Genomic DNA, 15389 nt, shown 5'->3' with positions numbered 1-15389 from the left:
TAAAGGTCTTACTCACATTCGCTGCAGAGAGCTTGATCACACAGTCTTCTAGAACAGTTGGTGCTCTCATGCATGTTTCAGTGTTATTTGCCTCGAAGCGAGCATAGAAGTAGTTTAGCCTGTATGGTAGGCTCGTGTCACCGTCAGCTCTCGGCTGTGCTTCCCTTTGTAGTCTGTAATGGTTTGCAAGCCCTGCCACATCCGACGAGCGTCAGAGCCAGTGTAGTACAATTCGATCTTAGTCCTGTATTGATGTTTTGCCTGTTTGATTGTTCGTCGGAGGGCATAGCGGGATTTCTTATAAGCTTCCGGGTTAGAGTCCCACTCCGTGAAAGCAGCAGCTCTAGCCTTTAGCTCAGTGCAGATATTGCCTGTAATCCATGGCTTCTGGTTGGGGTATGTACGTACGGTCACTGTGGGGACGACGTCATCGATGCACTTATTGATGAAGCCAATGACTGATGTGATGTACTCCTCAATGCCTTCGGAGGAATCCCGGAACATATTCCAATCTGTGCTAGCAAAACAGTCCTTTAGCTTAGTATCTGTTTCATCTGACCACTTTTTTATTGATCGAGTCACTGGTGCTTCCTGCTTTAATTTGTGCTTGTATGCAGGAATCAGCTGGATAGAATTATGGTCAGATTTGTATGCATCTCTGTGTGTGGAGTATAGGTGGTCCAGAGTTCTTTTTCCTCTGGTTGCACATTTAACATGCCGATAGAAATTTGGTAAAACGGATTTAAGTTTCCATGCGTTAAAGTCCTCAGCTACTAGGACCACTGCCTCTGAGTGAGCATTTTCTTGTTTGCTTATGGTGGAATACAGCTCATTCAAAGCTGTCTCAGTGCCAGCCTCTTACTGTGGTGGTATGTTAGCAGCTACTAAAAATACAGATGAAAACTCTCTAGGTAGATAGTGTGTTCTTTAGCTTATCATGAGATACTCTACCTCAGGCGAGCAATAGTGTGAGACTTCCTTAGATATTGTCACCAGCTGTTATTTACAAAAATACATAGTCCGCCGCCCCTTGTCTTACCAGACACCGCTGACCTATCCTGCCGGTGAAGCTTTTAACCAGCTAACTGTATGTTGATAGTGTCGTCGTTCATCCACGACTCTGTGAAGCATAAGATATTACAGTTTTGAATGTCCCGTTGGTAGTTTAATCTTCCGCGTAGGTCATCTATTTTATTCTCCGAACATTGCAAGTTTGCTAGCAGAATGGAAAGAAGTGGGGGTTTATTCGATCGCCTACAAATTCTCAGAAGGCAGCCCGCCCTCTGGCCCCTTTTTCTCTGCCTCTTCTTCACGCAAATTCCGTGGATCTGGGCCTGTTCCCGAGAAAGCAGTATATCGTTCACATCGGGCTCGTCAGACTCGTTAAAGGAAAAAAAGAATTCTGCCAGTCCGTGGTGAGTAATCGCAGTCCTTATGTCCAGAAGTTATTTTCAGTCATAAGAGACGGAAGCGGCAACATTATGTACAAAATAAGTTTAAAAAATGACTTGCAAATAAACAAACAAAAAAGCAAAATCGGTTGGGGGCACGTAAAACGTCTGCCTTCTTCTCCAGCGCCAACTTTCAAGGAAGCTATCCAAATTACCTTTAAATTCTGCTTAAAACAATCACAACACGTAGGGAATGTTCTCAGAACCTTATTTAATACCTTCAAATAACCTATAATTTCCTTTCTCAGACCGTTAATAAAACCTCACAGGAAAACTTTCAAGGAACCATAGTAAAATGTTCTCAGAACCCCCCTGCAACCTAAACAGTTTAGTTCCCAGAACAGGCAACATTTTCACTTCTGTTTTCAGAACATTTAAAAAACGTTCAGTTTCACCTGTCAGGAAACTCCTCCATAATGAAAGGGGCCACATCAGTGATTCCTTTATTAACAGACAAACAGTGCTTTATTAACAGATAATGTCTGTGTCCATTCTCAGGATGAGCAACTTGATCACTTACTTAATACTACCTCCTGTACTACCTCCTGTATTTGAAACTGGTAGCTTGCCTACTGTATCTCTGAATTCGAAGGGACTGAGGGAGGACAGTAACTGAATACAACTGTTGTTTTCTGTTGCTCTTCTGTCATTAGTTCTTTCACATCTTCTACATCTGAATAACCTTTCATGATATTATGAAAGAAAGGGAACATTATGTTCACATGGACCACTTAAATAGTTGGTTTTCAATTCCCACACGCAGTCTCTGAAATGGCTCTTTGCATATTTCTTTGTAGTTTGGATAAAAGCAACTGATCACATTGTATTGCTATTATTGACGATCCTCTCTCTCCTCCCTTCAGTGCATGACGACCGTGACTCTGCTGCAGACTCCCACAACCTCCTCAAGCCCTCTAGGATCATGTCGGGCGTCTACGATGAGTCGGCCAGCCAGGAGGATGGCACAGACAGCTTCTGGGAGGTGAGAACAGACCACAACTGTTTGCCTACAGAGATACATTCATGTGAAGTCAAACAGGCATCCCTTTAAGTGGAACTGGGATTTGAACCAGTAACCAAGGTGTCCACACTCTGCAATCACTGCATCACCCTCCTATGGCTTTGCGGCAGAGCTGGCAGCGTGACAGGCCGCTGACTAGGGCTGCGGTTGTAGAGGGATTGTGTGTGTGTGTGTGTGTGTGTGTGTGTGTGTGTGTGTGTATGATACAGTATCCCACTCTAGGGGCTACTGCTGCTGTAGATTACACGTTTGACAGGTGACGGGAACGTCAGTATGACGTCTTTATATGACGTCTTATTCTGGTAGCAAACTAGTTGAAAATGGAAGTATTTTTACTGACCAGAATTACATGTTTTTTTGACCGCCATACGACCAGTTGGTCATAATTGTAATCTCTATCTGCCTAGCTGGTCATAAATCCTAAATGTGGATATTGAAAACGTTGTTCATTACATTTCAATTTGTTTCCATAGACACCAATAAAGTTTAAATCTACAACATATTCTTACTTTTAAAATCGATCAAGCAATGGCAAAAACAAATCTACAACATTTTTTTTTTTTTTACATCTGCATAAAGTAAGGGCCAGATCAAAATATACTGGCAGGGAGGGGCTGGTCCAACTCAAGGTGTCATAAAAAAAAATGCACCCCCCACCTCAAAGTAAAAAATATTTTCACATGATTGTAACACCCTCCCCCATAGAATTAATTCAAAATAATGTTTACGACCACAAATAAAAAATAACTGTCGCGACCCTGTGTTTATAAACGTGGATATCGGCTTTTCCACTTCAGCATGCTTTTGTGGCACAGTCGATGCCACGCAGGGCTACAGGCCAGAAGGTTGAGGGTTCGCCGACCACCACAGACAAGCTCACTCTCCCTGCCTGTTTCGTTACACTATGATCAGAGCCGGCTGCAGACAATGATCAGCTAGGGAGAAATCGGATTGTCAACATTTTGATGCCATATTTTCCCCGAATGTCATTAAATGTTTTGGTGTTTTGTAACAGATGTCGCTTTCCATTCATCAATTGGCCGCTGCACATTTGAATTGATTGATGGATTTTATTTGTCAGTTAAAAAATACATATATACAAAGATTTTGACCTGGATTGCACAAAAAAAGTCTGGGACTTATTTCCGTCGTGGTCCCAATTACATAGATACAGACACATTACATAGATAGAATAAAAATGTCCACCTTCAGATACTCATCTGAGGGGAGAGTTTAAGTACAATTCTTCTAAATTTGTTTGGCTGGTAGCTCATTCTTTAGATGTTTAGGGCTGCTGGTGAACCACGATGTGCAGGCATAATCAAAGCGACACTGAACTATCGTACTTTCTAGAGTCTTTAGGGTGTCTATAGCCTTTAGGGTGTCTATAGCTAGGTTTCCATCCAATTGGCGACAGATTTTCATGTGAAGATTCTAAAATCTTCAGAAAAACAATATGCCATTTCAGAGTTTCCTTCAGGAAAATTTTGCACCGGACAACATGACAGGGAAGATTTTAATTGACCGGACATTTGAGAAATGCGTGCTTTGATCCAACCTGCCAGCGCCATCAATAAACGAGGGATGTTGGCCAAATGAATCACATTTACGTGTCCTTAAAAACACCTTATAACAAATTACAAAAACACTATTCCTTGTGTTTCAATGTGTAGCATATGCAAAACTTTATAACCACATTTTTTGGGGGAGTTTTAGGATACTTTCCTAAAACAATAATTGTCCACCTCAGAGTTCAAAGATTTGAGCACTAAATGTATCAGAGCATTGCATGCAAAGGCCTGTAGGCTTAGGTGTCCACTGTATGATATTCATATTTCAATAAATACATATAGCCTATATAAAGGAAGAGAAGTTTAGGCCTAACCCCACAGAGAGAGATATGCCGGTGGCATGCTATGACACCGACATTCATTTATTTTTGCCAGGTGGCTACTGCGTCTGCAATACAGATATAGACGTACAGAAGGAGAGTCATTTGTTAATTTTCGATCCGAATATTTTGCATAAAGATAAGCACTATATTGTTAGATTATAGGAGTAACTCTGGTAGGCCTGAAACAGACTTCCTCACCTCAAGTTCAACTGTCGGAGTCAGTTGGAGCCCTAGGGTGCACTGCCTTCATATCATACGCCTGCAGTAGCTAAAGCTTAATTATAGTGACACCATACCAAACCTTCACAAAAGTTTATTAGGGTAATATCAAAAGTAAGTCAAGCCATTGTTTATAGGGAAAATATGAACAGAAGAGCATATGTCAACCAGGGAAAAAACAAACTACCCCCCCCCCCCCCCCCCCCCCAAAAAAAGAAAAATCACACAACCCTACCCCTAAACCACACAACCCTCCCCTATTTTGGGTCAACCCTCCCCCCAGTCAATTTTGATCTGTCCCTAATTGTTTCAAAATTCACCCAAAGAAAGCACATGCATAGAAAGACTGGGATACAGAGTATATAAAGACGCATTTTTTAAAATTGTATTAATGATTTATAAAAGCAGTGTGATGGGGTAGATCCTCATCAAAGACCTCTGAGCACAGAAGGTGATCTGGAGTGTAGTGGCCCTCTTGAAGACTGGTATTGATATGCAGTAAATAGAATCGGTGCATTAAAACTTGATCAATTTGACATTTTAAAAGAAAACTAGAAAAGGCAATTCCTGAAGAAACTTTGTGGACTCAACTGGCTTAAAGTATTTCCATGGTACTAGTTGAAGAAACTTTGTGGACTCAACTGGCTTAAAGTATTTCCATGGTACTAGTTGAAGAAACTTTGTGGACTCAACTGGCTTAAAGTATTTCCATGGTACTAGTTGAAGAAACTTTGTGGACTCAGCTGGCTTAAAGTATTTCCATGGTACTAGTTGAAGAAACTTTGTGGACTCAGCTGGCTTAAAGTATTTCCATGGTACTAGTTGAAGAAGTTTGTGGCAGTTACAGGTTAGAGATGGCTTCTAAAAAGAGCAATTTGCTCATACACATACTTTGCATCCTCCTCCACCGTGGCGATCAGGGGTATATTTTAGGACTTTCCAGGGGCCTGCAACACATCAACCTCCTGAGGTTTCTGGCTTTTCATGACACTTTCTTTAAGCGTAATAATAAAATAAAAAAATGTACGATTGGCATAATGTGGGCATGCAGGACACAACAGAACAGTAACGCACAGTAAAATATCTTTAAGAGAATCTACAAAGAAAATGTCATTGTCTATGTCAAATGTCTTAACAGCTCACATTTACTTACCAACTACAATGGAAGACACACGAGTGGTAGCAAAGGCCTTCTTGCTCGTGTGCAAAGGCATGTTTGCTCCTCTGTCCCTTCATATTGAAGTGGGACATTAATTCATTGGTCATCAATCTGAAACATTTTAAGAAAGAGAATATCAAAATTAGACAGTCGTTGGATAATGACAGTATTTTACTCATCTCTAAATGGTCAAGTTATGCTTGATAAAATCACTTTTTATAAACACACCATCCCATAATCCTGTGGACACTGTCCCGGACAGAGTTTCCCCCAATTGAGTACAGCTTGGCAGTCTTAAAATAAGAAAGGTAAATGCAAAAAAATGGAAGTATGTGTAAAGAGACAAAGAGACAATCCAATATTATATATTTCAAAAGCTGTGCTTGTCATATCATTCCTGCCACAAACATTGTTAGAAATGGGTGTAATTGGCAAAGCTATTCCTCTTATCTGCATTCTGCACACTTGTTTGCATATTGCTTTATTAATTTCATATGTATATACTGTATTCTATTCTACAGTGTTTTAGTCAATGCCACTCCGACATCGCTCATCCTAATATTTATATATTTCTTAATTCCAGTATTTTACTTTTAGATGTGTGTATTGTTGTGTATTGTTAGATATTACTGTACTGTTGGAGCTAGGAACACAAGCATTTCGCTACACCCGGCATAACATTCTTCTTGCGCTTCATCAGCCGAATAGCATGTCTCTTGGGGAATCCAGTCTCAGTGAGACCTGATGCTAAGAAAAAATGGATGTAAGGAGGGGTGGTTCTGCTCACTCCTTTCCATGGGATGTGGCAGAATAGGTCACTGCTAACTGAGTGTGTGGCCAAGCACTGCTGTAGAGGCCATGGGAGAATCTAAATTTCATACTCTTTGTGTCCTCTCTCCTCACTTCCTTCTCAAAACCCATTGGATGAGAAAGCCAGAGGTTCCTCCCCTCAGACCTTTTCCTCCAAAGGGTTTTGAGAATGAGGCGAGGAGAGAGGACAGAGGCGCGAGGTGTATGCCATCGAGATTCTCCCCTCGCATCAGGTCATTGACATGTTTCAAGAGCTATAAAGACTGAGACTAATCATAATTAACCATTACCTAAGGTCTTCACTAAGTTAGACTTAGAATAGCAAGTACATTGACTATGTTGCCCCTCAGCAATCTTGCGTCAGACAGACAGACGTAGAGAGAGAGACAGCAAAACATAGACTATTTACATTTCTTAGTCAGCAGGCTGGATAACTAATCTACTCCTTCCCTTTGTTCCCTCCTCCATCCTTCCTTCCAAACTAGAAGATTCCTGTTTACAAAAAATAATCAGGAATTGAAATAGGCAGTTGAGAGGCACCACCTCTTTAAGGAATACCTAGGATAGGATAAAGTAATCCTTCTAACCCCCTCCCCCCCTTAAAAGAGTTAGATGCACTATTGTAAAGTGGTTGTTCCACTGGATATCATAAGGTGAATGCACCAACTTGTAAGTCGCTCTGGATAAGAGCGTCTGCTAAATGACTTAAATGTAATGTAAAATGTAAATGAGAGGTGTATTGTTAGAATTAATGTTGAGCGGGATCAGGGATAGGCAAAATGTATTGTATTGTCAAATACAAATACAAACTTCACAAAAATACCTGATGAATCAAGAAAAACTTCACATCCACATTGGGGGTACACGTTTCAAGAATTAGGCCAGCTTACAATGTCTCTCACACACACAATCAATGTTTCCTATATGTGTATTCATTAACCATCTCTCTCCCACACACACACAGCTAGCATGGCAAAATGTTGACATGACAATATTCACAAACACATACAATTACTGTCACTAACTAAACAGATATCAAAAAGCTAGCTAGGTACAACCAATGGCCACAACAGGTACACATGTAAATGTACCATGTCCATGGAGGATTAGCCAGATTAGCCAATGTTAGCTAGCTAAAATTGGCCAGCTAAGTTAGCTAACGTAAGCTAGCTATTCAATCTGTCAGCAGTTTCCTTGATGTTCTTCTCCCCAACAAACCACTGCTTTACTTACAAAAGTAAAACAAGAATGCAGGAGAACAGGGACTACCATTTAGCAGATTAGAGATCCATTGCTGCACGCAAGGCACAGATTCCAAACCAAGTTTTATGCCTTATTTATCCTCATTTAGCTACTGAAATATGCCTACCTCCTTATTTAGCTACTAAAATGAAAATACAATTACTGCACACATTATGTTAATTGCTTAAAAACTTTAAGGGAAAATATAATAGTCATATTTTCAAGGTGTAACGGCTTTCTTCCTGGGATGAAGGAGAGGACCAAAATGCAGCGCGGTTATTGTTCAACATGTTTAATAAGATGATAAACGATGAACATTAACAAATAACAAACGTGAAAGCCGAGACAGTCCTATCTGGTGCAGACCACAAACACAGAGACAGGAAACAACCACCCACAATCCCCAACACAAAACAAGCCACCTATATATGATTCTCAATCAGGGACAACGATTGACAGCTGTCTCTGATTGAGAACCATATTAGGCTGGACACAGAAACAGACAAACTAGACACACAACATAGAATGCCCACCCCAACTCACGCCCTGACCATACTAAACAAATACAAAAACAAGGGAAAACAGGTCAGGAACGTGACACAAGGTCAAATTCAGGTGCAATAATATTTGACTAATTATTGATTAAAAAAAGGGTTTTGTAAACCCTTGTAAATTGTAGTAGGATATTGAAATAAAATACATAGGCCTATGTGTTATTTGTTAAATTATGAAAATATAAATGTAGTTAGTCATAATTGAACATCAAAATTGCATTCAGTTGAACAGAAGAAAATGTGCAGCACAATAAACAGTGTAATTGGCTAACAGACTAAATATGACCATTAGAAGCCAACACACACAGTAAGCTACCAGATGCCATTAATAAAACAACCATTATTTCATTGTACCACAGTTTTACTGCATTTTAACGGCCGTGCATTTTTGTAAGGTTATCCTGTATTATTGAGCATTTTTATCTTACATGCTGGTAGCCTAGAACAAACGTTATGGAAGGTGAATGTGCACTTTTCAATTAGGTGGACAGCAACTACGAAAAACCCTACAATGGCCTAGCAAAAGCATTTATACCATCAGAGATTCTCTAAATTAGGGACCATCTCTGATAGCTTTAGGATCGCATAGACTGTCCCACAGTTTAGCTTTTAATGACCTAGCAAATTCGATAAAGGTTAAATATATCACATTTCTTTTTTTTTCTTTTTTGTATTTCATCACCTGCTGAATAAAAAACTCAAATGGCCCTAACCCTGAAAAAGTTAATCGGGCCGGATGAGCTGAAGTGCACTCGGCCGGAGTACCATTAGCCAGAGTAATATGATTCTGCCGGACTCGGGAAGAGCTCTGCCCACATGAAGCCCTCCGAGTCCGAGTCCATGCCAAGTACCCCGAGTCTCAAATGGAATAGGCCCGAGCCCAGTATGTTGCCGCGAGACCTTTACCCACTTTGGTGCGCTCTGACAGCTGTTGTTTGCTAACTGTGCTAAGCTGAATAACGCAAACCCTGCAGAAAAAGAACATTACTCCAATTTGAATCATTGTAATAGTTCTAGTATCTTATATCCAATGGGTGCATAGCCCACAAACACTAAGCACATGTTTATATAGATTGGAGTCGATTAATTTAGATAACTGGTCAGTAGTTCAATCAGATGTAAACCAAAAAACAGAAAAAGGCATCATGTAAAAGACATCTTAATCTGTTTGTGATCTGGTTATAAGACGTCCCGACCAGATTCCAACCAGAAAAATACATATTTAACATATTGTATGCCCACTGGGATAAGGATTCTAGCTTTAAGGTGGCACGCCACATTCTTAAAGACGATTTATGCTTGATTCGGCAATGCGCTCCGTATGGAGGGTGTGCCGCAATTTCAGAACATCCGGAGGCTTCCTTCAAAATAGCTCTGTTCCGCGAAGCGCAAGAAGTATGAATGCCCTGACTTCTGCAGAGGCCGCATCACAGTAAATACTTCACAGCCAATGTAGATTTCGTAATTACCATAAATCGGCTTTTAAGGTGGAATGTGTTGAATGTAATTGATATGCCTCTCATTCTGGTCCCCATGAAAGGTGGGGAACTACAAGCGTGCTGTGAAGCGGATTGATGACGGCCACAGGCTCTGCAATGACCTGATGAACTGTATACAAGAGCGAGCCAAAATTGAGAAGGCCTACAGCCAGCAGCTGACCGACTGGTCCAAGAGATGGAGACAGCTGGTGGATAAAGGTACGAGGGAAGGAGGGGAGACACAAACCCAGCAGCTCACAGTGCTTTGGAGAGTTACTGCCACCTGTTGGTGCCCAGTTAGCAAAAAAAAAGATGTCTAAAAGACGTATTTCCCAGACGTTGAAGTTATGTTCATTTTAGGTTCAGAATAAAAGGTCAAAATATACACATTTTCTGGATGTTGAAAATACTTATTTTCCGGACGTTGAAATTTTCGGTTCTGAATGAAAGTTGAAAAAACATAATTTACAGACATTGAAAATACATATGTTTTGGTAATTGGTTCTATGTCAAATTTCAACTGCACATATTGTACATGCTCAATGAAGTAAGCATTATATCACAATAATCATTTTCTAATTCATTTAATCTCGGAAAGAGGAGCCAACCAAAGATTACAACATATAATATGTATTATTGCTCCCTTCTGTCACATGCACTTATGTTAGCTTTTTCAAAAGCTTTCAAACTGGCAGCAATGATGTTTAAAGTAGTCCAACCTACTTTTCTTCTTCGTTGGGGTTTTATGGTGGTGCATACAAATATTAGGTGCAGTACCGCCACCTACTGGGCCTACTGGGTATGTTGGAGACTATGGAGGTGTTCTACACTTTGCACTGTAATCTAAAAATGATTTATTTAACCTTTATTTAAACTAGGCAAGTCAGTTAAGAACAAATTCTTATTTACAATGATGGCCTACCCCAGCCAAACCCTCCCCTAACCCGGACGACGCTGGGCCAATTGTGCGCCACCCTATGGGAATGGAGGAAGGAAATGATTGCTGAGTGAATTACAGTTTGTTCTGGACTAGGGCTGTGGCGGTCACGAAATTTCATCAGCTGGTGACTGTCAAGCAAATAACTGCTGGTCTCAAGGTAATTGACCGTTAATTAGCATAAACACTTTTAGCATCTCCTGGCATCCACACAGCCTACAAGCCACTGATGCAGACCTTTGGAACATCTACATTTTAAAAAGTATAATAAATCCATGTAATATAGCCTACACCTTCACAATAAATCCATTATTTATTTTAGACAGGTCTAAAAAAGCATGATATGAGGAAAATGTAGTCTATTTCAGAAGGACAGAATAGCATACTCTGAGTTGTCCTGATGTTAGGTCCTCATCTGGCTATGCCATATGGCTATGGGCTACACTAGTTCATTTAGCAGATAAGATTTGCTTAGAATTCCATGGCATTATTTTATATTATTTTATAGTATGAAGAATACAATTGAACAAAGCTGAATAACTGACTTGCCTAGTTAAATAAAGGTAAAACAATAATATAAATGTAAAAAATTTACAAATATATAATAAAGTAGGGGGAGGGGTATGTTTCATCATCAACAATTCCTGGTGTACTGAAGTTGAAAACATCTCGAGCTCCTGTTCACCCGACCTGGAGTTTCTGATGCTAAAATGCCGACCCCACCATATGCCAAAGGAATTCACGTGTGCTATTATCACAGCTGTGTACATACTGCCACAAGCAAACGCAACACTCAGCAAATTGTACAAGATCATTAGTCAGCAAGAATCCTATCACCTGGAAGCAGTCTTTATTGTCGTGGGTGACTTTAACCAAGCACCGTTCTTAAAAAAATTATCCAAAATATCAACACTTATTCTGCCCCACAAGAAAAAAAAACGACCATGTACTGTATATGCAAACATCTGTGACACGTACAAAGCCATCCCCCGCCCCCACTTCGGCCAATCAGATCACGTCTCTCTGTCCCTACTCTCCGCCTACAAGCAGCAACTCAAGAGGGAGCCACCAACACCGAGAATAGTATGGCGCTGGACAAAGGATGCACACTCAATGTTGCAGGACTGTTCTGAGAATACTGATTGTAATATGCTCAAAGATTACTCCACCCAGGACTCATCAATCATCATTCAGGAATATACATTTTCAGTCACAGGCTTCATTAGGAAATGTGTTGATGATGTTGTACCCACAATAACAGTCCAGACATACCCCAACCAAAAACCCTGGACGAACGGCGATATCCGTTCCATGCTGAGAGCCCGTACTGCAGCATTCAATGTCAGCTGAATGAACCCCGATGACTCTGTGGTGCGCAACGTGTACAAGGCAAGCAGGTAAATCCATTAGGGACGCAAAAAGACAATACAGACTCAAACTTGAATTGATGTTCGACAACTCAGACTCGCGATGCATGTGGCAAGGACTACAGACTATCACAGACTACAAAGGCAAATCCAGCTTTGTGGTGCCCACCGAAGCCTCCCTCCCAAACAAGCTTAACACATCTATGCTCGTTTTGAGGCAGACAATACAGAGGCATGTTGGAAGACTGTCTCTGCTCCGGACTATCAAGTGCTTTCGCTCTCTGAGGCTGATGTGAGGAAAACTCTCAAAAGAGTGAATACTCACCAAACCGCCAGCCCAGGTGGCATCCCTGGCCGCGTCCAGTGTGTGCTGAACAGCTGTCGGGCGTCTTCTCTGACATCTTCAACCTGTCCCAGGCTGAAATCTCCACCTGCTTCAAGGAGAACACCATCCCAGAGCCCAAGAAAAGATGACATGCCCAAATGACTATCCCCCTGTCACACTCACCCCGGTCAACATGAAGTGCTTTGAGAGGCTGGTCATAGTCCACACACTGGACCCACTCCAATTTGCCTACCGCTCCAACAGATCCATGGAACATGCCATTTCCAACACTATTCACACAGCCATAACACATCTGGACAAGATTAACACCTATGTGAGAATGCTGTTCATTGACTACCTTTCAGCATTTCCTTCAAGCTCGACACCAAGCTCAGAGCCCTGGGTCTGGACACCACCCTCTGCAACTGGAACCTGGACTTCCTGAACGGCAGACCACAGGCTGTGAGGATTGGCAACAGCACCTCCTCCACACTAACTCTTAACACATGGACCCCCAGTGGTGTCCACAGCTCTCTACTGTACTCTCTGTTCACCCACAACTGCATGGCTTTGTACGACACCAACTGCATCATCACGTTTGCTGACACCACGGTTGTAGGCCAGATAACCAACAACGACGAGTCAGCCTATAGAAAATAAGTAAGTGAACTGGCAATGTGGTGCTAGGACAACAACTTTTCCCTCAACGTCAAATTAAGCAAAGGAGTTAATTGTTGACTTCAAGAAGCAGAGGATGGAACATTCCAAGATCCACATCAACGGGACTGCAGTTTTAATAAGTTCCCCGGCACATCACTGAGAACTTGACATGGACCAACAACACCACCACTCTTGTCAAGAGGGCGCAACAGCATCTCTACCTCCTAAGGCAGTTGAAGAAATTGGCCATGCCACCCCGGGTCCTCCAAATACTACAGCTGCACCACCGAGAGCATCCTGGTAGGTTGCCTCACAGCCTAGTACAGGAATTGTTCTGTCCACGACCGCAAGGCCCTCCAGTGGCTGGTGAAGATGGCCCAGTACATCACTGGAACCATGTTCCCACCCATCCAGGACATCTACTCGAAACGGTGCCTGAGGAAGGCCCGCAGCATCATCAAGGACCCCACACACCCCAGCTACAAGCTGTTCAATTCCTTACCGTCAGGGAAATTGTATCGGAGCATGAGGTCTGATACCAACAGACTCAGAGACAGTTTTTATCTACAAGCCATGAGACTGCTGACTAATAAAACACTCTCACGCAAAACCCACACACATTCACATTCACTACATATGTACACACACACACGCAACACAAACACTCATACCAACACACCACAAACACAAACACACACACATGGATACCGACACAACACAAACAAACAGAGACAACTACACGCGCACACACTTTTGCACTCATAATATGCTGCTGCTACTCTGTTCTTTATTTTACTCTTATTAATATCTATCCTGATGCCTAGTCACTTTACCCTGCCTTCATGTACATACAGTATCTACCTCAAATACCTCGTACCTCTTGCACATTGATCTGGTACTGATACTCCCTGTATATAGCTCCATTCTTGGATATTTTATTCCTCTTGTGTTACTATTTTCCTTTGTATTATTATTTGTTAACTCTGACTCACTGGGACAGGCACGTAAGCAAGCATTTCACAGTAAAGTCTACACCTGTTGCATTCGTCACGTGACAAATAAAATGTGACCTTCGTCCAGTGTTTGTAGGCCTGAGGTAGAGTCTGTACAGAGGAGTGTGCTTGGTGGTCTATTCTCTTCTATCCAGGTTAGGGCTAAGATACAGGCCGATGAGTTCAGAGGTGAATACCAAAGGTTATTTGTTAGTCTTCTTTTCTTGGTGAACTGTATGGGATAGTGAAGGCTGCTGAGAACGTGTGTTGAGGCCGTGGTATTGTGACTTTTCATACGCTGCCGTCAGCAGTCCTGCCGCCTCTTTACCCTCTCCTTGCAGCCTACAGAATGAACCAACAGCCCACTTCAACTGCAATAACATTCTCAGTAACGGTTACAGACATATATTTGTCTTGCGACGACTGTTTATGTTGTTGTTCGTCTTCTGTAATTGAATGCACTGACTGTAATAACTATTATTATTCATGAATGAGCTCCGCCCCCAAACAAGTACAAATCTGGTCAGCCCGGACCCGACCAAATCTGAACGAGACACAGACATCTACACTATGTTTCACAGGTTTGAACAGTACAGTATGGCACAGTTCAGTACAGTAGAGCACAGTAGAGTACAGTATGGCACAGTTCAGTACAGTAGAGCACAGTAGAGTACAGTATGGCACAGTTCAGTACAGTAGAGTACAGTATGGCACAGTTCAGTACAGTAGAGCACAGTAGAGTACAGTATGGCACAGTTCAGTACAGTAGAGCACAGTAGAGTACAGTATGGCACAGTTCAGTACAGTAGAGCACAGTAGAGTACAGTATGGCACAGTTCAGTACAGTAGAGTACAGCATGGCACAGTTCAGTACAGTAGAGCACAGTAGAGTACAGTATGGCACAGTTCAGTACAGTAGAGCACAGTAGAGTACAGCATGGTACGGTACATTTTATTCAGTAGAGTACGGTACGGTACAGTAGAGTTTAATTCGATAGAGTACAGTACAGTACGGCACAGTACAGTTTAATTCAGTAGAGTAGAGTACAGTAGTGTACAGTTGAGTACAATACAGTACTTTAAAGTACGTTACAATACAGTACATTATAGTGTACTATGCTCTTCTGTGCTGAGCTGTACTGAACTTTACTTTTCTTTATTTACTGTACTCTGCTGTGCTGTACTGTATTGTACTATACTAATCTTTTCTTTACTGTAGGGGGAAAGTGGGGTAAGTTGAACCAAAGGGTCAATTGAGCCACCCCTTGTTTCTCGGAAAC

General features: G+C 41.7%; 1 protein-coding gene across 1 annotated transcript in view; it reads left to right on the top strand.

Moving 5' to 3' along the window:
* Positions 1 to 15389, top strand: part of LOC120065014 (protein kinase C and casein kinase substrate in neurons protein 1-like) — a 36920-nt gene that overhangs the window by 13215 nt on the left and 8316 nt on the right. The window contains exons 2-3 of the mRNA XM_039015655.1: positions 2315 to 2433; positions 9891 to 10047. Coding sequence (XP_038871583.1) covers positions 2374 to 2433; positions 9891 to 10047 — 217 coding nt within the window. The 5' untranslated portion in view covers positions 2315 to 2373. The remainder of the gene's footprint in view (positions 1 to 2314; positions 2434 to 9890; positions 10048 to 15389) is intronic.

Source organism: Salvelinus namaycush, chromosome 20, assembly GCF_016432855.1.
Source record: "Salvelinus namaycush isolate Seneca chromosome 20, SaNama_1.0, whole genome shotgun sequence".
Taxonomy (NCBI): Eukaryota; Metazoa; Chordata; class Actinopteri; order Salmoniformes; family Salmonidae; genus Salvelinus; species Salvelinus namaycush.
Note: the sequence above shows the minus strand (reverse complement) of the source record. Positions and strands in the feature narration are given on the sequence as shown.